At 32.6% G+C, this 24,215-nt stretch overlaps 2 protein-coding genes across 2 annotated transcripts; one reads left to right on the forward strand and one right to left on the reverse strand.

The window, feature by feature from the left end:
- Window positions 1–5,772: 5,772 nt before the first annotated feature.
- Window positions 5,773–8,969, reverse strand: LOC116132525 (protein LAZ1 homolog 2-like). The gene is made up of 8 exons (XM_031418184.1): window positions 8,803–8,969; window positions 8,451–8,507; window positions 7,792–7,900; window positions 7,295–7,473; window positions 7,133–7,221; window positions 6,525–6,774; window positions 6,086–6,316; window positions 5,773–5,998 (listed from the first exon to the last, which is right to left on the reverse strand). Exons 1-8 carry the CDS (start codon window positions 8,959–8,961, stop codon window positions 5,816–5,818), a joined length of 1,257 nt encoding a protein of 418 aa, XP_031274044.1. The 5' UTR covers window positions 8,962–8,969; the 3' UTR covers window positions 5,773–5,815.
- Window positions 8,970–14,695: 5,726 nt separating this feature from the next.
- On the forward strand, window positions 14,696–18,482 carry LOC116132580. Its single transcript, XM_031418242.1, has 5 exons — window positions 14,696–14,800; window positions 17,221–17,296; window positions 17,605–18,116; window positions 18,197–18,365; window positions 18,463–18,482. The coding sequence occupies exons 1-5, from the start codon at window positions 14,696–14,698 to the stop codon at window positions 18,480–18,482; spliced, it is 882 nt and encodes a 293-aa protein (XP_031274102.1).
- Window positions 18,483–24,215: the final 5,733 nt, after the last annotated feature.

Consider the following 24,215-nt stretch of genomic DNA (forward strand, 5'->3'; position numbering starts at 1 on the left):
CGGCTCTTGCTTTCATCGGCATGCCTCGTTTTGTCAGCTGGGAGGTTCATCGTGTTCCAAGTATCTCACTAGTGAGTCATCCAGCAGTCGGCTAGTTCAACACCCATGGTTCCTTGGGCGGCTTATTTGGTGTTGTTCTCTAGTTGCTGGCCACTGCATGAATAATAGAGGAATGGATGATTGGGAAGAACATTTGAGGGCTGACCGAGGTTGGTGAGGGCATCAGTGTGAGAATTCTCCGCTCTGGTTTGAACGATGGAGAACTCCTCGAATTAGGCTTGCAGCTCTTGACCATGCTCAAATAGGATGTCATCTGAGGTCGCGTGCTGATACTGCCTTGCAGTTGATTGACCCGAGTTGGGAATCAGACTTCACCTCTAGTCTCTTTGCTCCGATCTCTTTGGCTAAGAAAAGTCCAACTATGAGAGCCTCATATTCGGCTTCGTTGTTCGTGCATTTGAAACCACATCGTATTGCCGCTGGATGATGTCTCTTCTGGAGCAATCAATACAATCCAAGTCCGCTTCCATTCACGTGACTCGAGCATCCACTAAGGAGTCATTTGGAGGGTAATCTGTCGTTCATACATAACAACTCACTTTCAACTTGGGTGGTGGTACTCGGGGTGGAATCGGCAATGAAGTCGGCTAACGCCTGGGACTTGATAGCGGTTAGGGGTGAGCGTTCCGGGTACCAGCATTTTTTCGGGGAACCGAAAAGGGAAACGCACAGTGCAGGTTCCCAAAAAAAGGAACGGAACCGGAACAGAAACCGCACAGTGCAGGTTCTTCGATTCAAGGAACCGGAACCTAAAATGCAGGGTCGGTTCCTTCACGGTACCTGTAAAAAATCAATACCCTTTTAGTTAAAAAATAACAAAAACACCTTATAAGTTTACAAATACACCCCTAACAAATTTTCATTATTCATTCATTTATGTCCAATGTAACATAACCTGCAATCTCTAAGCAACACTTGAATTGAATCATTTAATTAAGTATTGTAATATTGTATAATAGAATGTTTATAATTAATAAAATAATCATACCATAAATTTATATATAATGTTATAATTAATAAAATTATAATATTGTAAGTATTGTGTAAATTAGTAAATTATTAATGTTTATAATATAATGTCATAATCAACTAAGTAATCATTTAATATATAATGTTATATAAATATATGATATACATAATAGTATAATGTAATGTTATAATGAATAAGTAATCATACTTAAATCTATAATTTAATATTATAATTAATAAATTTCAAATCATTTAATTACTATACTAATGTATAATGGAATGTATAATTGATTAAGTAATCATATTACAAAATAAAAATATAATAATTAATTAAATTTTTAATTGTTTAATTAAATAATGTAATAGTATAGTAAATTACTAATGTTTATAATGTAATGTATAAATTCATAACTAATTAAGTAATTAGTAACCATTTAACTATATAATGCTATAATTAAGTAAGTGATCATAATAAATGTAATATAATAAATATAATTTAATTAAGTAATTTTTAACTATAATGTAAGTTTTAATAATGTTTATAATGAAATGTTATAAGGTAATGGTATAATTATTAAATTCTTATCATTTAATAAGTATTGATATAATGTTTATCATTATGTAGAAATTAGTAAACAATATTTATAATTAATTACATAATCAATTAAGTAATTATTAATATGTAATGTTATAATTAATTATGATCATACTATAATAGTATAATGTAATGTTATAATGAATTAAGTAATCATACTATAAATCTATAATTTAATATATAATAATTAAATTTCAAATCATTTGATAATATACTAATGTTTATAATGGAATGTAAATTGATTAAGTAATCATATTAAATATATAAGGTAATGTTATAATTAATTAAATTTTTAATCGTTTAATTAAATAATGCAATATATAGTAAATTAGTAAATTACTAATGTTATAATGTAATGTTATAAATTCATAACTAATTATGTAATTATGTAATCATTTAACTATGTAATGCTATAATTAAGTAGTGATCATATATAAATGTAATATAATAATATTATAATTTAATTGAGTAATTTTAATATAATGTAATGTCATTGTGTTTATAAGGTAAGTTATAATAATTAATTTTTTATCATTAATTAAATATTGTGCTAATGTTTATGTAGTAAATTAGTAATTTAAATGTTTAAACATAATATCATAACTCATAATCAATTAAGTAATCATTAATTATATAATGTTATATAATTATATGATCTACTATAATAGTATACTATAATGTTATAATGAATTAAATAATCAATATAAATCTATAAAATATAATAATTAATTAAATTTCAAATCATTTGATTAATTACTAAATTTATAATGGAATGTTATAATTGATTAAGTAATTATATTATAAATAATAAGGTAATGGTATAATTAATTAAATTTAAATCGTTTAATTAAGTAATGTAAAATATAGTAAATTACTAATGTTTATAATGTAATGTTATAAATTATAACTATAAGTAATTATGTAATCATTTAACTATGTAATACTATAATTAAGTAAGTGATCATATATATAAGTAAATATAATATATTCTAATTTAATTGAGTAATTATTTAACTATAATGTAATGTTTAATTAATGTTTATAATGAAATGTTTAAGGTATGTTATAATTATAAATTTCTTATTATTAATTAATATACTAATATTTATAATGGAATGTTATAATTGATTAAGTAATTATATTATAAATATATAAGGTAATGTTATAATTAATTAAATTTTATCGTTTAATTAAGTAATGTATAATAATATAATAAATTTACTAATGTAAGTATGTATAAATTCATAACTAATAGTATTTGTAACATTTAACTATGTAATGCTATAATTAAGTAAGTTCATAATATATAATGTAATATAATGATATTATAATTTAATTGAGTAATTATTTAACTATAATTAATAATTAATTACAATTTATTATAGATATATCAGAAGTTGATAATTGAAGTAAAAACTAAATAATTATACTCAATCAATATACTATTTTATTCAAAATAATTCTTTTAATAACATAAAAATGTAAAACACTTTAATAGATCATAATTCCAATTATTTACTTAATTGATCAAAACTTAATATAATAATATATAATATATTAAAGCTTTATATGGTGTAATTATATGTAATAAGTATAATTGTATTCGATATTTTTTAATTAGGTTATTCTTAAAATTTAACTTTCTATTTTAAATTTTTTATGTAAAATAATAGAAAATCCCCTATTATTTACATTTCAAAATATTTCATTATAGTCAGGTTCCAAATAGGTTCTAAACAGGTTCCAAAATAGGTTCCAAACAGGTTCCAAACAGGTTCCAATAGGTTCAAAACAGGTTCAAAAGGTTCCAAAATAGGTTTCAAACGGGTACCCCTACAGGTTCCAATAGGGTACCCTTTTTACAGGTTCCGGTTCGGTTCCTCACATGCAAGAACGAAACGGAACCGTACAGTAGCAGTTCCAAAAAATTGGAACGGAACCTACCCGCACAGTGCAGGTTCTGGGTAGGTTCGGTTCCGGTTCGGTTTCTACCGCTACCGTGCTCACCCCTAATAGCGGTGCGAGATGAAGGATATGTCGAACTCACGAGCTCTATTGTCCATTTCAGGAGTCGGCCTGATAGCTCTAGTTTGTGCAGTATCTTCTTGAGTGGAAAAGAGGTGAGTACAAATATTGAGGGCACTGAAAGTATGGCCTGAGCTTCCTGGATGCATGGATGAGGGCGATGGTCAGTTTCTCCAACTGACTGTACCATGTTTTTGCGTCGAGGAGTGACTTGCTTACATAATAGACTGGTAACTGCTTCGTTTCTTCTTCTTAAACTAGTACCGCTGAGATGGCTGTCTCTAAGACCACTAGATAAGAGTAGAGCTTTCCCCGTCCACAGGTTTGGAAAGGAGCGGACGGGAGGTTAGGTACCTTTTCAGTCGTTGCAAGGCTTCTTCGAGGAGGCGGTCCACTCGAACTTCTTGGACTTCTTGAGAGCATGGAAGAAGAGATGGAATTGTCGGCGGCTGATGAGTGAAGCGGCTCAAGCGGCCACCCGTCCTGCAAGGCGCTGGACGTCTTTGATGCAAGTCGGAGACGGTATACTGAGGATTGCTCTGATCTGGTTGGGGTTGACTTTCATCCTTGTTGAGTCACCATATAGCCCAAGACTTACCTGACGAGGCACCGAATGAGCAACTTGGCTGGATTTAGCTTCATATTGTATTTCCTGAGGACGGAGGATGCCTGGTGAGGTGGTCAAGGTGCTGTTCGGCCATCAGGGACTTGACGAGCAAGTCGTCGATGTATACCTCCATGTGTCTTTGAGGTGTTTGGAGAACATCTTGTTAACCAGCCGTGGTAGGTGGCCCCGGCGTTTTAAGACCGAAATGCATTACCTATAGCAATAGATTCCTCTCTCCGTGAAAAGGCTGTCTTCTCGTGTCATCTGTGTGCATCAAGATCTGGTTGTATCCTAGAAAGCATCCATGAAACTAGGAGCTCGTGACCTGCGGTCGCATTAACCATCATGTCGATAGTGGGAGCAGGAAGGAGTCCTTGGGGCAGACTTTGTTTAAGTCCGTGAAATCGATGCAGAATCTCCACTTCCGTTCTTTTTCTTACGACCACGACATTCGCCAGCCATTCGGGTACTGGACCTCTCTGATCATACCATTTCTCAGTAGCTTCTCGACCTCTTCATTGACAATTCGGTTATGCTCTGGTGTGAATTTCCTTTTTGCTTCACTGGTGGGTGATCTGGATCTTCCTTGAGTTGGTGAACCATTGCGTCTGGACTGATTCGGTCATGTCGGCATGGACCAGGCAAAACAGTCTTGGTTCCGTTTAAGGAATTCTACCAGCTTCTCCTTGTCTCGGGTTTAAGGCGGGACCCTATGTGTGTCTTCTTTAGGTCGTCTGGATGTATCTACTTCATCCAAATCTTCCATAGATGGTTGACCGGCTCAGTCGAAGGGGTGGATGAGACTGTAATGCTATGAAGAGTTACCCTGCCCTTAAAGGCATTCTTGTAGCAGTTCTGGAAGCTTTGGGGTCGTCCTTGATCTCTCTACCTCTCATTGGATGGGAACATGATTGTCTGGTGGAAGGTAGATGGGACTGCTCGCATGTCGTGGATCCAGGGTCAGCCAAGATGACTTTATAGGGAGAGGGACAGTCGATCACCAGAAAGACAGTCTGTTTGTTTACTCCGCCGGCGTAGAGTAGGGAGGATGATTCCGATAGTGTACTTTGCTTAGAGCTGAACCCAACCAATAGTGTCGGCCGCCTGTTGATGTTTGCTTCTTCCGTCCCATAGCCTTCACTGTTCGAGGAATAGGCTCGAAATAAGACCTTGTCCTATAAAATAGATGATACATGATACTTGAATCTTATAGAGAGCCACCTGAATACCTCTATTTGCTTTACTTTCTGCATAAAAGCGATTATGTTGGCTTCAAGCTTCGAACCAAGATGTTGCAATATAGATAACAAAACTCATTTTCATGGCAATAAATTTACAATATAGTTACCAGTAGTATACAGTGCTGCTCAACTTAGCCAGCAATAATTTTTGTCAGTAAACCCACTTCCCACAACAAATCACAAATCCTTCGCATTAAGAATTACTATTGAATGGTTGGCCAAACCTAAATACATAATCATGAGTTCAGAACCATTAAAATCATGCAAATGTGACAGTTCATCTCCATCAGAGTCTTAACTAATTATTTTTCTCTAAACTCAAGCAAAATTTTTGGTTCCAGTTAGATTTTCTTCTACATGTTCCTCAACTTTGAACTCCCACTCTCCTTCCTTGTCATCTGAACTCAACGATTTAGAATGGAGCTTCTCTTGGATTTTTGTCACACCCTTCTCCACAGGTCCCATGGCTTGATTTATGGTCAACACAACATCTTCGACAACCTGATTATTAATAAAATTCAATATCAAGTATGAAATCTTCAAGAACATATGTTGAATATATCATTTAGAATATTAGTGAGAACTTACTCGTTGGCCACCTTCAACAACTATGTCTTGAACACTTTCACTGATGCTTGTTCCAGGTGCCTCAATTTGAATTTTAGTTTTCTCAAGCATGGCTGGTTTCTTGTCTTTCTCCTCTAACTTTAGTCTTTCTTCGGTTCTTCTGGTAGTTAATTTTCCAGGCTCAGGAGCTGGAAGATAATGATAGAATTCGGCCGAAAAGACAAACATATGAGCAACTGCTGCAATGGCCATCTGCAATGTCATAGATATCTGTACAGTCATGGCTATAGAAAGAAGAAGAATCACATCCATGCAGAACTAAATTCACAAAAGATTATTCTTAAGAATATTGGGGCATATGTAATACGTCAGCTACTTGAAATATTAGGGTACTATATAATAACATAAGACATCTCAAAGAAAAGTGAATTTTCAAACTTCAGAAAATTATGCAACTTACTTCAATGCAAATTAAAAAATCCTGCAATCCGTTTTTCAGTTTTCCTTTGTTGGGAAGAACTCCTAATGCACATAATAGCGCAATACCCACACCCTGCCACCAAGTTGCAAACACAATAGCCTTGAAGCTTATGAACTTTGCTAGTGGCTTTATTGGCCGAAGTCTTTCATGAGTTACATTGTAGAAGTTGACAAGGCAATATAATGCCCACATCTGGCTGAAGTTCAGCACTACTGCAATGTATGGATACCTGCATGAGATGACAATTTAATGGTTGGAGTGGAGAAATAAAGCAGAAGAACATTGTTTACTGTCTTGTAACAAATATTCAGAATTCATGATAGAAAATGATAAAATGAAGACAAATTTCTGCTTCCAAACCATGTGCCACATGTTTTTGTTTTTTTACGTACAAGTATAGGCACCAAATGTGATACATTTATCTTCAAATTTGAAACTAACAATGAAGGTGATACTATTTTTACAAAAAATATCAAAAAATTTCGGAAAAAATTCCTTGGTAAAGACAAGATAACACAACTGATAGGAAAGATCACTTTATTATCTGAGCTCTATGCTCTAATAAAGCGAGACTGGGTTGCACATACCCACAGTACCACTTGAATTCCCCATCACCATAAACACCACAGAGCTCCAACACTAATGCCAAGAATGCACAAAGTGTCTTCAGAATCATCTGAGTTAACAACAGATATCAGGACTCAACCAGACCCCAATCAAATGGAACAACAAAAAAGTTAGTGGCTTACATACTGTACGAGACCTAACTTTTGTATTGAGAATAGATCTTTTCCAAGATCACATGGTCGGAAGAAGAAGTTACTGAACCACCCTTTTTGCGAAACTTGATTCTCTTCAGCTAATAATGGCTTACTGAGCTGCTTTCTTGATTTACTTTCAAGGAATTCTATGGTTCTTCTTTCTCCACCTAGATTAATATTTCGATCAAACTTAAATTCATGAAGTCAATCTTGGTTAACAAATGTCATAGAAGTTGATGTGCTGGACAAGTTCATAGAGATACTTTGAGCCATATACAGCAAGGGATATAATTCCGTTTGATGAGCAAACGTTTTATCAAGTTCAGTGTTTCTCATCCATCAAATTCCATTTAAAGTGCTTCAATTTGTTAATTAGTAAAAGACATTGACATTATAAAGCTACATTAGATAGTTTAGCACCGTCAAATCAAAGTGGAGAGAATAAGTAAACATTCTTCAAGACAAACTAAAAGAGTATAGCTTACCTAGACAAGCAATCAAATAGCTTCCGAAAGAATACAGGGCAAATGCTTCATAGCAATTTCTTAAAATGTCGCATGCAAGAGAGAACCTCGGTTTCCACAGTGATAAAATCTGGGGAACCAATAAACAAATATCATTATCATGTATGTATGACCAAAAAGTCATCAAAATTAGTAGCAAGAACAGGACATGCAATCAAGCATCAGCTATCAGTTTCCTTTTCTCTGTGACAAAAGATGTTTGTGCTAATTCCGTACAAGAGGCTACAGTGATAATTAAAGGATAGAAATTGCGAACTCATGCATTCCCAAGTTTTTTTCCAGATTAAATTGTGCCATAAATTAAGCTTTTGTTTAGACGCTTATAGCAAAATATATTAGTTTCTAATTTCTTCTAAACATGTAAGGCAGCTGAAGGCATAAGTAGGTACATAATGGTACCAATTGTTCCACCTCAACATTTGATCAAATATCAGACAGTAGAATTGTTTTGGGACATGACACAATGCAAGTTTGATGTAGGTGAAATAGTATACTGTCTAAGTTGCCAAATTATTTGCAATTTAAAAGGCCTTGATCATGGAAAGATAATCTTTCCTTTGGATTAGTGGTAAAGCAACCATAAAAAGAAGTTACAAACAGGTTTTCAGAAAGAATCTTACTGACTCACTAGCATAGACAGGAACGATGAACAAAACCGCTACTATCCATTTTTGTTCCTGTCAAAAGAAATAGATCATTTCAATACTGGGTAGTGAGTAAAAATCCCAGTAAAAACTGCAAATAGACATAACGCTGCATTCCCTTAATACTTGGGCAATTATCAATACTACAAATAAATACGGATATCCCCAAAAATTCCTCAAAACTAATAGAACCCAGTAAACACATATTTTATCTATCTCTACAATTGAAGCTGACACAGAATGGATTTGTTTATTTGCATCTAAAATTCTAATATATGAGAGAAAAATGAAAAGAAAAAAAAAGTTAGTAAAAGTGAAATGAACTAACAGCAGGATTGGTGTATGATCTGAGATGTTGAAGAATGAGAAAAAGAGAGAGAATAACAGCTGCAAGAGCAAAACATCCACCAATAATAACAGCCGGTTGGTGAAGATTTCTGTATGTGTTTTCTTCATGGACTAATACTACATTACTTGTTGCCATCATCCACTACTCTCAACACAGCACTCCAAATAAACACATCAACAATCTTCATTGTTCTTTGATTCCATGTACAAAATTAAATTAAACCAGTAAATTCATAGATTTAGGAGTAAGATAGAAAGGTACATTAAATCACGTAAATTTAATAAACAAATTAAACAGAAGTGTGAGGTTGGATTGTGGATGAGATAATGAGTGCCACCTCTGTTGATTCCTAGGAGTTGGAATTTATATATGTTGCATACGAGGTTGACACGTTCAATTATGGTTTACTTACTCGTTCAGAGAATGACATGTTGCACTTGCGCGGGAGGACGAGGATCTTCGAGTTTTAGTTGGATATCTTTAATTTATGAAAATCACACATTCCACCCCTCAATTTTTCACATTCTTATATAACCCACGCATGCAGTTTATTTTTTCTTTTCTTTTATTCTTATTTCAATGATAATATGTCATTTATAATCTTCATATTTCTATTTAGGTTACCTTTGAATTTATAATTGTTGATGCCTGAAATAATATTGGATAATACAAAGAAACGTAAAAAGTTTCCCGTACTAAGACATATATTGTAATTTTATATTTAATTCTTATAATATTTTACCAATAAATTTCAATATATTAATACAAATCATATTTTTTTGTATTCAGAACTTTAAGTGCATATATATATATATATATAGAGTCTTGAAGTTCTTGTTAGAAAGAGGACTCTTAATTCAGAAGGTAGGAGGTTTAGAAGAAAAAAAAAATGGACTTGACATTGAAATTAATTACTTGTTAGTTTGTATAAAATGGTTAAGTGTCTTTCTTTAATTTTCTCCTGAATTATAAAGTTAGTACGTAATAACCTAGAGCCCTACCTATAAAATATTGTTCATTTAGGACAGAGTCTTCACAGTTTTGCCTTCGAGCTTCATATCTGAAAACACATTTTACAAATTAAGGGATAACCAAACACTGGCGTACCCTAGATTTTTGCCCAAGGTGCCTCCTCGACTCCACCATTATTTACCAAATAATTAATGAAAACTTCTAAAAAATAAAACCTTAAACAAAGGAAATAACATAATATCAAGAATCTGAAAGGAAACACAAGAAAATTTTTATATGGAAAAACCTCTTTAATGTGAAGAGAGCAAAAAAACTACGCGAATTTAATGATCCATTTAAATCTAATATAATCAAAAGAGTTTAAAGTAACCACAATTCACCAAAAATACTCCACATAAATTTCTTATTTCTCCTCTTTTTTTCTTTTAATTTTAATTTTTTGCTCTTAAAGATTATAATATAAATTTTCATGACTTTGATCAGACATAGTCTAAGCTAAAGTCACATAAGACTTAAATAAAGTCAACGTTGCGTTGACCTTTAATATGAATTAATAAAAAAAAAAAATTTCATGATATAAGCATAGATAGTAACTCAAATTTTTTTAATAATTTTTAGCAGTTAAACAGTGACATTTGAAATGTAAGAAAGTGGAAGGTGAAGAATAATGTCTAGTAAAATATATTTAAGGTTTAATTTGGGAAAGCAAGAACATTCTTAGACATAAAACACAAAACAAACTCACACGATTTATGCTTTTTTCCATCAAATTAGAATAAAAAACCTCCACAAAACAAGCATGATTCAATCTTAAAATAAACTAAATTGAAATGAGTAATACATATACTTAAAACTAATAAAACATAAAACAGAGCTAAATATGACACCTTAAATAGTGAAAGCTTCAACAATTTCAGTCTTCAAAAGTTTTAAGAGCGAATAGCATGAAAAAGAGAATGAGAGAGTAAAAATTTTTAAAAATAAAATCATAAAAAGTAGGTGGAGTCGTGGAGAAGAGTAGAGAGAGTTTTAAACTTTTAATATGATGTGGATCTAAAATATATATATTAATTAGGGGTGTTCGGTTCTGAGTACCTACACTTTTTGAAGGAACCAGAACCGACGGTTCCTTGAAATTTGGAACCAGAACCGGAACCGACAGTTCTAGTTCCTAGGTACCCAAAGCTAGAACCTGTAACAACGGTTCAGGTTCCGATTCTGGGTACCCTGTAAAATTACATGACCCCCCAAAAGTTTTTTAAATGGCAAAAAAAACCCTTAAAAACTTACAAATACCCCCCCACCTGGCACTTGTTAACAAAAATAAAATTACAAATTATAAATTCAAAATTACAAACTCTATTAATTACTTTGTAAAGGTAGATTCTCAAAAGTCAAACCAACTTACTTTAAATGTTATGAAATATAAATATAAATGTATTCACATTATTTTTTCTACAAAAGCTTTTATTAACCCCCATAATCTTTAATTTTATTTTATATTAGTCTCAGTTCATGGTTCCTGATTCCGGTTCCGGTTCCTAAATATAGGAACCGGAATCGGAACCGTACAGTAACAGTTCCAAAAATTTGGAACCGGAACCTACCAATTGATGATTAGTTCTGGGTAAGAATCGGAACCAAACCCAGGGTACCTACCGGTTCTGGTTCCAACCGATTCTTTTGAACACCCCTAATATTAATAGTATGTTTTTTGTAGGTCTGGATATATGTATAATAATTCTCATTTTAAAAAAATCTGAAGGTAGTCTGGATATATATATTAACATCAATTTTTTGTGCGTCTATATAAGCAGTTTTTTTTTTTTTTTTTTTTAAATGTGAGGGTAGGCCCAGGTTGGGTCCGCCCTTGTAAACAAGGTTTAATACCTTTGGCCCATGTTCTGCCCGCCGATATAGAACTCTTGTCAAGTCATGACATAATATACATTTTTATAATTATTTACTAACATATTTTATCACTTGAACGAGATATTGAAATATATATTTCTAAACACATTTAAAGATGATAATTGGACAAAAATCACATTAGGCATAAGATAAATAATAACCAATACTTTATGAATCAAAATCAGTTTAATATCTGAGCATTTGTGATAAATTAAATATTCTGAAAATTAAAATCATATATTTTTTTTTTTTTTTTTATGGTATGGGGCTTTGGGTCAGCTTCATGCATATCAACTAATTCTTAATATTTTAAAACTATTAACTAGATAAGAAATTTAGTGGTTACCCTTATTAGCAATCAAAGAAAGAATCAAACTCATAATATCTTGAGTAAACACTGAATAGTTTATCAAATCAGGAGATAATTAAATTATATTCTTTTTCCCTTTGGCTTTGATGCTTGAAGTAGTACTAGTATACTGGCTAGTGTGTGTGAATTATACATAAGCACGTTCCTGATTAAAGTAACAAGATGTTATGATTACCAAAATATTTGGCTTAAACCCAACTTGATATTTTCAGGTACAGTTTCGATTTGATCCCAAGAAACTTCTTAATTTATTGGCTACTGTAGCCAACGAAAGAAGGAGCCAACTCGGGAATAGAATATTTCCATATTTGTCATAAAACAATGACTTGAAGTTCGGCGGTATGTATGATAATACCATTTTCGGAAAGTCTCATAGAAAGTTTCTAAGTATAGATATTGATATTTAATTAGCTTATAGAAACTTAATAGTTAAAGGCTTTCTTTTTCTCGTAGGCAGAAACCCTCCTCCATGCCATGCTTTTAGTCTTACTCTTAAAACTGCATCTCGAGGGAACTTGAGGAGCCCCTACTGGCATGAGAGTTAGATATACTTGGAAAACTCGACAACCCATATGGGAAAGGGTTTTTTCTTCTCTCTTTCTATATGTTGGTTACTGCGCCTTAAAACTAGTGTATTTTTATCTACTGAATCCATGATGATGATAAATTTGTATTTTTGAAGATAATTAATTTAATAAAAAATTCAATCGAAAGTTCTTAGTGATAGATATTTAAAAACCCAACTCTTAATTGTGGTATTATATTAAAAAAAAAAAAAAAAAAAAAAACTTTTGATTAGTTAAAGGTCTAACATTATATCCAAGCCTAACACAATAATTTTGATTTTATAATTTGCTAATCTCGTAAAGAATATTTAAGTTTTCATATGGGATGGCGTTTTCTTATTCTTCTTTTGGTGTTTTCCATGCGTTTCACTAAATTGTAAAACCACTATTCCTTTCTCTATATTTTATTATAATTTTTTGTTAGTCCCATGAAGATTCAACTTATCGTATCGGGAAATGTTATTTTGTCTATTCCAAACGTTCATATTGGTGGTAAAAAAAATACTGCTCATTTACTCTTTATAGATCTATTGCTTCACAATTTGCTGATCTAATGAATTTTTAAACTAATAAACAAAATATTGTTTGTTGTTAAATTAATTTAGTTGCTCTTTGGGTGAAAGATCTACTGATTTCTGATTGAATATACATTTCCCAGTTGGGGACAGATTATGATTGAGCGTCCCATTCATTAAACAACTAAGTTGAGGACCACAAAGTGCTGATTAAGGCTGCATATCAATCATGCAATCTGTAATAATCCTGTCATTATTTTCCCAATCCAAAGGGTGGGGTTGAATTGAGTAAGTTTTACTTTCCTTAGAACTGTATTAAGGAATCAATCAAACTTAAATTTATGGTGATTATTATTATTAGATTGATGTGATATTCGAAAGGATGCACTCTCTTAGTCTCTTACAAGTAAGAACACATTCGACTCAATAGTGAAGTTATTAAGGTTGAACAATATTATACAAAATATAAAAAAGGAATAATTAAAGAAAAATATAATGAATCATGACAATCTAGATTGCATTTACTGTATATATTTTCTTGTATCGGGGGAATTAGAGATACTGGTCATTAACAGGAGAGACAGGCGCATAGGGATGTGAAGATGTACCTTTTTAAAAATAGAGGACATAGAAATGAGAGCATTGAAATTGCAAAATGGACCGGTCCTTAGAGACACGTGTTGGTCGGAGTAAGTTGATGAGAAAATCATCAAATTGTCAGTACCGTGTGGTCTGATTTAGCCCAATTGGTATAGTTTGTGTGTGACTGCGAATGGACATCTTCACGTGGTCTCGCATGCATGGAAGCCCCGTCGAGAGACACTTCAGGCCATGCCGTGACTGTCTCCATCGGATTTTACTAAAAGTATGTATAATTTATAATCTCATACTAATACTATAGTGTATCTTAATCTAATTATAAAGAATTATATACATGTTAGGATCATCTACTGGAAAAAGTTTGGGTGCATTTGTGCAGTATGTCATCCTGCTGATGTGATCCATATCATACAAACTGGAGACATTGTGTCATTATTTAAAATCATATATAAATATATGTGTGTGTATTCTCTTACTTCATCTCAGATTGCAAAACAAAGAGAATTATTTTCTTCGTCACATTGTTGATGCGTGATTTTTACACTATCAAACGCACGTGTAAAATGATAAGCTGACCTAGAAGATACACGTGAATATAAAGAAAAATGAGAGTAAATGCAATGGAGACAACTTTTAAAGTGGTTTGGATGCTAAGGTAGCAAGTTTACGTCCATTGATATTTGTATTAATGATAAGGATCAAGTCGTGTTAGCGGACTGACTTACAAGTGGGTTACAATGACTCACAATGTGATAGTACAAAGAGGAGATAGTAATCAAGAGTAAAAATGAGCGAATCCCATGAAGAGAGGAACTCTCAATTTACAGTGTGATGCATTGAGCTAATGATATGGATCTGTGAGTTGACGGGATTATGCGTACAAATCCTTCTTTATGTCACATTGCCCACCTTCTAGAGTGATTTGCGCGATTTGGTACATGGATTGGAACAGTGAGATCACCACAGCTTCTGGCTGGTCTGGGGCACCCACTATTCTGATAGAAGCAGCGCGGGTGTTCCATATTCTGAAGAAGCGGCTGCGGGTGTATCCACTACTCTGACTTTTGCACGCTGATTGGACCTCACTTCAATCCTATATTTTCAGTCATAACAACATTAATCCATGTATATTCATGGTTAATTATTGATTATTAATGGTTTATATAATAAAGTTTTTTATTGAGTTCTTGACAAATAAGTAATTAGCGAGATAGACAAATTGCTAAAACGAAACTCAATCCCCCAAAATAAAAAAAGTGAGGAAAATGAGAAGTGATACTTAAATGTTGTTAGAAACTTAGAATTATTAGAGGTGTAGAATGCCATACGTGTTGAAAACCAACTCTGTTGGGTTGTGTTGTGTTCTAGTTCTACTGTCTTTGGCAAAAAAGAAAGAAATTATTGTGTTGTATTATTGAAGATTTGAAATGACATATCAAATTCATATGAGTGGTATTGATCGATATTGGATAGAAATGGTCTAATTGTGAGAATGAGATGGATTGGAAACAATGAGAGATGACTTTGTGGTGTGTGTTGAGAAACAGGACTGATATACAGTCTTGGTTCTGCAGAATCTGTCTCCTATTGGATTGTGTTATTGGAAACACCTCGAAATTATATATGATCAAATTTCATGATCCCTAACGTAGGGATTTGCATGGTAAACGTGTTATAAGATCGATCTTAAAGATTTTCCAATTAATAAGCTAGCTTGTTCACCTCCGCCCCTTTTAGTTTTAGCACAAGTTGAGTACTAGATTTCTTGAACTTACGTATGAGATACTTTCAGTCTTTCACTCCACGCACAATATCACCTCGAACTTATAAACAGATTCAAAGCACATGATTACTTTCTTTCATTTGGTTTCCGTGGGATTTTGCTAAGTCTCAAAATCAATTCCAAAAAAACAAATTGCTTATGCAAAAGTACTGCTGTACTAGTATCCTACAGCTTAATTAGTTGTACTAAACAGGCGATGCAGTATGTATACGCTAGTTGTGATAAAAGCATGCAGCACAAAGATGATCTTAAGCAAATGCAAATATTATATATATATATATATATATATAGAAGTCTTCCAGTTAAATAAAAATTAGGATTTAGCTTTGTTTAATTAATTTGTGATTAGTGAGTAGAAAAATATCCATGGATTCATTATTTTTATCTCCCTCACCATCCATCATATTCATATATATGAAGCTAATAACGATCCCAATTGCTGCATTTTTCTAACTTGATCGTAATTAATAATAATCAAAGATCAATGGTTTCATCAGATATTAATCAAAGATCAATGGTTTCATCAGATATTAATTCAATAATATTATTTTTTGCCGAAGTGTGAAAGTTATTATGTTGAATCTATAGTAACTTAGTTGGGCAAAACATTTAAATATCAATCACTAAAGAAGAAAGATAGATGAATTAAAATTAAATGGGGAAGGTGGTGTAGATCGAGTAGTGTGGGATGAGATACAGATACAGCTGGTGGCTAATGGTTGGGTTAGTGAGGGACAACGGCACGGGAACATGCTCTCTTCAATCTTCATATCGGCCCCATCACTTCTAATATTTTGTTTTTCAACCAAGTTTTCCTTGTGTAGGCTAGGCCTGTTGCTCATTGATCTTGTTTTCTTTTTCGTTGTCCTTCGGGCAGTCAAGTTTCTTAATTTTTCTTCTATTCAAAACTTTTATATATATATATACATATACATATGTGTGTGTATGTATAAAAACCTTCAAAGGAGAAAGATAGGTCAACAAATAAGAAAAGTCAAATATTACTGCATGCATCCCATGCATTCCAAATTTACATTGATTCCAAGAGATATATATTTTGGGAAATTGTGAATCAACTGGCTACAAATCCCTAATAAAAATAATATATTGAGGCATATAAATGTCATAAATATGTTTGCTAGGTTTTGAATTCGAGGACATCAAAGACAGGTGTAGCTATATGCAAGGTCGATATGTTATATGAGGTATCGACTTTATGAATTGAAATGGAAACATGGGAAGGGAAATTAATGCTCTTATTTCCATCTAGCTTTTGTATTATTTATAAAGTAATTGGTAATGGAAGAAATTGATTAAAATAGGAAGAAAAAGACATAGTAGTTGAGAAAAGATGACAAATAGAAGAGAGAGAGAGAAAGAAGGCGGCAAAAGTCACCGTTGGGAACTTAAACCAGCAGCTTCTACCAGCTTGTCTATGGAAATTCTCACACGCCCTCACTCTATTTAAATCTTGTTGCAGCTCATATTTCACTGGCTTACGAGATCTGTGTATCATAAACTAACACTTGAATCTCTGTTGGTCCACTTATTCACCATCTCCACATGTTTAAATAGATCTTACTCTACCTCCATATAACTTCATCAATTTAAGGTAAGAAAAAAGAGATTTAAATAGCAAGTAATAGACCAGTGTTGATATCGTATCTGATTTCATTGCAGATGTTCAACTGGATACAAAACAAGCTCAATGGGCGACGTGTAAGCAAGAAACAGGACTTCATTTCATCAGCTAATCGTAAGTACTGTTCTTTGGCATTACTTTTATCCTCAATATATAAGCTGAAACCATGCATGATTAGTACAGTCGATCGGACAATTAATTATTAGTATGATCTTTATTAATCATAATTTCATAAGCTCATTGCAGTGTTTAATCACAGAAATTAACATTTATTTATCTCTTAAACCATTAACAGTAAAAACAGGAGTAACTGTCTAAAAATTGTGATTAAATCTTTTAAAAGATAACTCAATATATTGATCTACTGCTAATGATATTATTGGTCTTCTACTGTAAATGATGTTTGTTTCTGGTATATATAGAGTACAAACAGGAAGAACAACGCAAAGAAGAATTCATCGACTGGCATAAAGGTTTGTTAACAATTGGGACAATTGGAAATGAAAAATTACTCTCCAATCTTCAACAAAATCCATCCTCCTCTGAAGATCTTACCCTTGAAGAAGAGGGAAAACTTCAAAATGAGCTAAACTTATTATTGCATGAACATGCTGGAGCCTCTTCGGCCGCGGAATCAGAAGGTGATCCTCATCCTTCATTGGATAAAATTCTCGACCATTCAAGCTCAGGAGATGAAGAATCGGCCAACGACGATACATATTATGATGATTCGAATAGGGATAGCGGCGGCCATGTTCAGCGAAGCACAAGTGTAGTTTGTAGCAAAGGGAAAGATATTTGCACTGATAATACTAAAAGGGCAATTGGGAAAAAATCATTGTCTTTTCTGGTTAAGAAGGTGATTGCTTGCAGAGGTGGGTTTTCACCTACCCGTAGTATAAGGGATCCCGTCTCAGAATCACGAATGGAAAAGGTATATTTATATTTATACATATTTAATCACTCCAGTATCCTTCAAACGCTCAGTTCTAATTTCTTATGAGTTGTTTACAGATGTTGAGGGCAATTCTCCACAAGAAAATATATCCCCAAAGTCCTAGTACAACATTGTCTACCAAAAAATACTTGGCAAACAGAGGGCGTAAGCCCAAGTCTGCCAAAGAGGATGAGATAAATGAGAAGCCGGAGAGTGGAAGTAAATGGGTTAAGACAGATTCAGAATGTAATTTCATTTGGCGTATCTATATTTATATTTTATATATAACAACATATGCATTATTATAAATTTTGATGTTATTTGTATCTGTTTTTTACTGCAGATATTGTTTTAGAGATATAATTAACTTCTGGGGCCAGCTGTGAAGATTATTACATAGTCAGAACATTACTTTGAACCTTTCTTTTACTGTTTAACTGTAGTAATTAAGGGGAAAAACAGGTACTAACTGGAAAATGTAATGTTGCAGGTATTTAGTATAAATGCACTGTTTCAGTGTTAAGCATGGTTGAGCTAATCGCTGGAAAATGTCTCTACCAAATATTAATAAACAATGCCAAGCAATGGAGGTGTTAATCACAAGGATGATCCACAAGATTGATGATTCTAGCTGAATATGCTGCTGCATGCATGCTACAGCTACAAGGTCAATAATGGCTGATTTTTGTATTTCTTGGGTAAACAAAATTGGTTAATTCTGTGATAATAGTTCAGGGAAATTCCTTGTTTTGTTGCAATCAATTCCAGCCTTAAGGTAAGAGGAAGATATTGATACTTTGCAGGGGATTAATGTTTTTGTCTCATTGGTGTGTCTGCTGCAGGAGGGGCAGCTTAATCTACCATGTTATCAGTAGCAAAACTTATAGCAAAGCATCAATAAATGAATGATAGCTGGAGGAAAAATAAATAAATATAAGGGAGGAGATTGTCCGCATTTAAAAGGGCAAAAAAAAAAAAAAAGAAAAAAAAAGTAGGCTTCATTTTGCTATGGTAGAGTCTAATTGTATCTTAAATTGTTTTATTAAATTAAACTTATACATAAATATGCCTTACTCTGTAACCTCTAACGTTGCATAGGTAACAAGAAACTAAAATTTGCCATACATAGAGCCAAACTAAATAATCTGGGAAATGATACTTGTTTGAATGGTTTTCATTTTAATCGACTATCTAAAAATTGAATTTAATTAAAATAATTGAGAGGTTGTAGGAGATAATTAACTTGAAAAATCATCGCTTAATATTTTGATAAATTTTATTTTTTAAAACTTATGATTATCTTCTAAATTAACCGAATTCCATGAGCATTGAGCTCGAACCAAAAGTCTAATTTTCATAGCAACAACAAGAGTAAAGAAACCAAAATCTTTGTAAAATTCTCAAATGAAATACTCAATAATAAAATAAAGGTTCAAGATAGTTGGTGTTTTCAAAAGCTATTTCTTTTTTGTGCGTTTAATACATTTTCTTGGATTATAAAGTTTCGTAGCCGAATCAACATATGTGTTTGTATATTTATTGACTCCAATGTAGAAAGGGAAGCGTATTTCACAGATTGTAATTTTTTAAGGTTGTGTAAAACACTAAATTACTTGAACTAGCTAGAATACTCCCATTTGCGATATCATGTTCATTATTATTATTATTATTATTTGGGGGGAGGGGGGTTGAAGGAAAAACAGTCTCTTAATTACAATTTCATTAGGGTTCTTAGAAATTCTAAAAATTATACGGAGAGGGGAAGAAGATAAGGGTATTTTTGGAATGCCAATGCATGTATAATTTTAGCTAATAAAATTTACAAAGAATTTTGGTGGGGCTCAAATAACACCACTCAAATCTATTACCAATGGGCCTAACACCATTGGACTAAACATACCTTTAGATCTCAAGCTTTGGGAGCTTGTATTTTGAGCTTAATTGTAGCTACGCTTTTTATTTTATTCTTTTTTCGGGTTTTAATAAGTAAACCCTCTTTGTTTTCATTAAGTTAGAAGGTTAAATTGTAGGAATTCTCACATGAATTCACTCAATTCTAACAATTAATCCTAAGATTTGCATATTAATTATAGAATACTAAATTTAAAGATTAAGGATTAGAAAAACCTAATTCTGTCATGACTTCTGAATTTCTTAAATTCCTTGCAAGTAATTATCAGTCTTCCTTTACAGAAACACTCCAGAATGACGACTTCCAAATAGAGTCTAGTGTATAATCACATTTTGGAAAGAGAACATAGCCAATTTATATCAATTTATTAGGTCCTCTCATTAAAGGTCCAATAAACTCTAAAATCCATTACAGGTCCAAGTCCACACTTGTCGTCAACCCAGATTATATAAAATGAAGCATGTTGGGCAAATTCTGGAATGATCATATAAGCCCATAAGGATATTTCATTGGACTACGCATTTTCCTAGATTCATCAAACCAAATCATAATTAATGTTACCCCACAATTAGGAAATTTTCTAACATAAATAACTTTAGATCGGTGTTATTTAAGCCCTCACCATTTTTTTTTTTTCTTTCTAAGCCGAAATAATAATCTTTTAGAACATATATTCTTTTGAACTAGTAATTACCAAATGGGGAGTTTATTCTTTCTCCATATATTATATAACTATTTTTCTCAATTCTCTAAACTCTTCATTTTTTTTTTCAAAAATTTGAATTTGAATTTTTTGTTTCAAAATTATGTTGTCATAATTGAATTTTTTTGGAAGAGATGAAAAATTAAATCAAACTATGAAAATAAAATAGTAATAGATATTCTCATTAACTATTTTTGCCTAGGGTTTGATTTAGAAAATTAGTTTAACAATGTTTGAACTATAGGAGAATGATGGAAAAGATAAAATTCATTTTAACATTCATCAATTGATATAAATTCTCATGGAAGTTGAGATTAATAGAATGAAAATAGTTGCATATAAGAATTTAAATAGGAAATAAAATGTTTAAGGAAAGGGATTCCATAAAAAATGAAAATGACAACTCGAGTTTAACATAGGATAAAAATTAGGAATGATGGGATCTAACTTAGGAGGGAGAATAGTAAAGGTGGGTAGGGACTAGACCCAATTGGGATCGAGTTTGGGCCCGGTCCATCAAATGGGCATGGGATTGGTCCTAGGCATGAAAACTTTCAAGGCTCAGACTGATCCCTCCAACGGGTCCTAGGCCCATAGTATCAGTCTCATGGACCTATAATTTTTCATTTACCCTCCTTATTTTTTATCTATTAAAGGATTTAATCAAAACTATGTAGGGGGATTTATGTAATTTGTTAGAAGTAATTTGTAAACTTTTTAATTAATTAGTAAATAAATAATTAAATATAAATGAATGGTTAAACGTTAATGAATAATGACTTAATTCTTAATTGGTTATAAATTTAAGATGTTTTTAATTTAAACTTTAAAGAGATAATAATAATTTAATTTTAACATAAATATAATATTCACACAATCACACTTTACAAATAAACAATTAAATAAATTTTTTTTTAAATTATTAATTTACATCATCAACAATATTTACATCCTCCAAATTTATGTTTCTAAAGATGTTGAGTAGTTTGGGATCTTCAGGGTGCTGCTGATCTCTTATATCTACATGAGTCTAATCTCGTAAACATATTATGACTTCAACCATCTCATTGGTTAAAGAGCATCTTCTCTCTTCAACAATGTGGCCACTAATTGAGAATGTTGACTCCGATGCAATTGTCGAAACTAGCACATATAAAATGTCACGTGCCATTTGAGCTATTATAAGGAATCAACTTGCATTGTGGTTCCACCATTGAAGCAGATCCATCTCACGCTTCTCCTTCTTAGACATGTAGGACATGTCCATTTGTAGGTACCGATGCAGCTCATTTGATCCAAGTTGTCTGTATGAGCTGCTACTTCCACCACCACCACTGCCGCGTTCCACAAACGTCCAGATGCTCGTTCCTTGTTCTTCATTAGGGTCTTGTTGCTCGTCTCTGTTGGCACTGGACGCTCCATTGTACCTAGTCTGATACAAAGAAAAAAAGGCTTTCCAATATTCAGTTAAAATCTATCAAATAAGAACCATAGTCCTATTGTAAATTATGGCCTATCTTAGCAACCGTGCATTAAATACGTTTAATTTAAATCTAGGGTCTATAATAAAACATAATCCATATAAGAATGAAATATCTAACCAATATTTTCGGTTTTTTTTTTTTTTTCCATTAGAACAACAATGTTGCTCAAATCTTCATTCTATATATAAAAATTATAGAAATTCGAAGTAAAATATCTAATGCTACATTAGTAGTAGGATAATAAATATCACTTAATATAGTAGTAGAATCGTAAAAAACTTTAAGAAACGAACAAAAAAAAAAAAAAAAAGTTTGCAAACCGTCCAATTGGATTCGTTGACGACTTCCTCCGGATAGTTCTTCCAGTTGACAATCTCTGTAATTTGTCTTGCGGTTGGTATAACTTTTTGCAACATCAGCTACATGGAGTTCCAACAGACATACATGTCCATACATAACTTCTTTGGTTCAATCGGCGGATCCTCTTAGCGACAATATTTGCAGAATTCAGTCCATCTTGAATTGCTACCGATGATGAATCCGATTAGCCACACGCACCCTTTTCAATCCTCGAATGTATAGCTTTTAAACCTGCTTTAACAATCAAATTGATGATGTGGCATGCACATTTCTGGTGAAAAAAATTCCCTTCACCAAGCAGTACTAATCTCTTTTCAAATAAAGAAATTGCTGAGGTGTTAGCAGCTACATTATCAAGCGTTAGCATCACAACTATCGCAAATAATAAATATTCTTGCAAAACTTTAATAATTGTAAAATAAATAGTGTTAGCACTATGTTTTTCATATAATACTTTAAAACCTATCAATTTTTGTTGTAAATGCCAACTATGATCTAGGTAATGTATTGTGATACCAAAAAATCTGTTTTTGATCTAGCAGCCCATATATCTTAAGTAAATGTAATAGATATATTGCTAAAATTTTCAAATTCTTTTTTAAGTTGATCTTTGATTTTATCATAAAGTCTTAGTATGTCCCTTTTAATTGTACCTCTACTAACAGGGGTAACTGCTGAACAAAAACATTTTTAATCATTTCAACAAAATAAGGATTTTCAGATAAAGAAATAGGAGAGTCCGTAGCAAATATGAATTTTGCTATGCATTCTCGTGCTCTGACTACATTATATTGCCATGTTGAGAGAGTTGAGAATTATGGATTAAAATTAAGTTGAGTTTGAATTTTCTTATCGGGTCCAGTTGAAGTTGAACCAGACTGGTGGGACTACTTCATATATAGGGGGTGCTTCTTCTCCAAGTGTCACCGCATCGTCGAAGTCCTGTTCTCAGTGTCGATAACAGTTGGACAAAAATTACATTCCCCGCATGTCTCTTCCCCCAATTCATTTGGCTTTGGCCATTTTGATTTGGTGAAGAATTGTCATACCCTAGACACGACCCTCTTTGTCGATCAAACCGTGGAGTCGCAACTCGCTTGTGTTTGGCTAGACCTAGTCTCAACCATTTTGGTTGTGGAATTGCAGTTGCTGCCTCTAGAAAGAGTGAAAATGGATCGAACCCTTCCATTTCTTCGGTGAATGGAACGTAAAACTCATTTTGGGATGATCCTCCGAATGCAAAATTTCGAGAATCCATTATGAATTTATAATAAAATAATAATTAATTAAAATGAAAGAAATTGACTAATAATATGAATAATAGATGAAATTAAAAAATGGAAAAAATTGAATAATATAAATATAATATGAATAAATGTAAATATAAATTGAATTGAAAAGAATTTGAGAATTTGAGTAGAGAGATTGAGAAATGAGAGAATAGACTGAGAGTTGAGTTGTGAAGAAAATGGAGGTTTAGGAGGGTTTTTATAGTTGAGGTTTTTTGGGGGGAGGGGGGGAAAGTACAAAATAAAAAAACTTTTCCCCTATGTGACTGTTGGGGGGGGGGGGGGGGAAAGTACAAAATAAAAAAACTTTTCCCCTATGTGACTGTTGGTTGCATTTCACTTTTTTTT

This window comes from Pistacia vera, unplaced genomic scaffold, assembly GCF_008641045.1.
Source record: "Pistacia vera cultivar Batoury unplaced genomic scaffold, PisVer_v2 Contig255, whole genome shotgun sequence".
NCBI classification, from domain to species: Eukaryota; Viridiplantae; Streptophyta; class Magnoliopsida; order Sapindales; family Anacardiaceae; genus Pistacia; species Pistacia vera.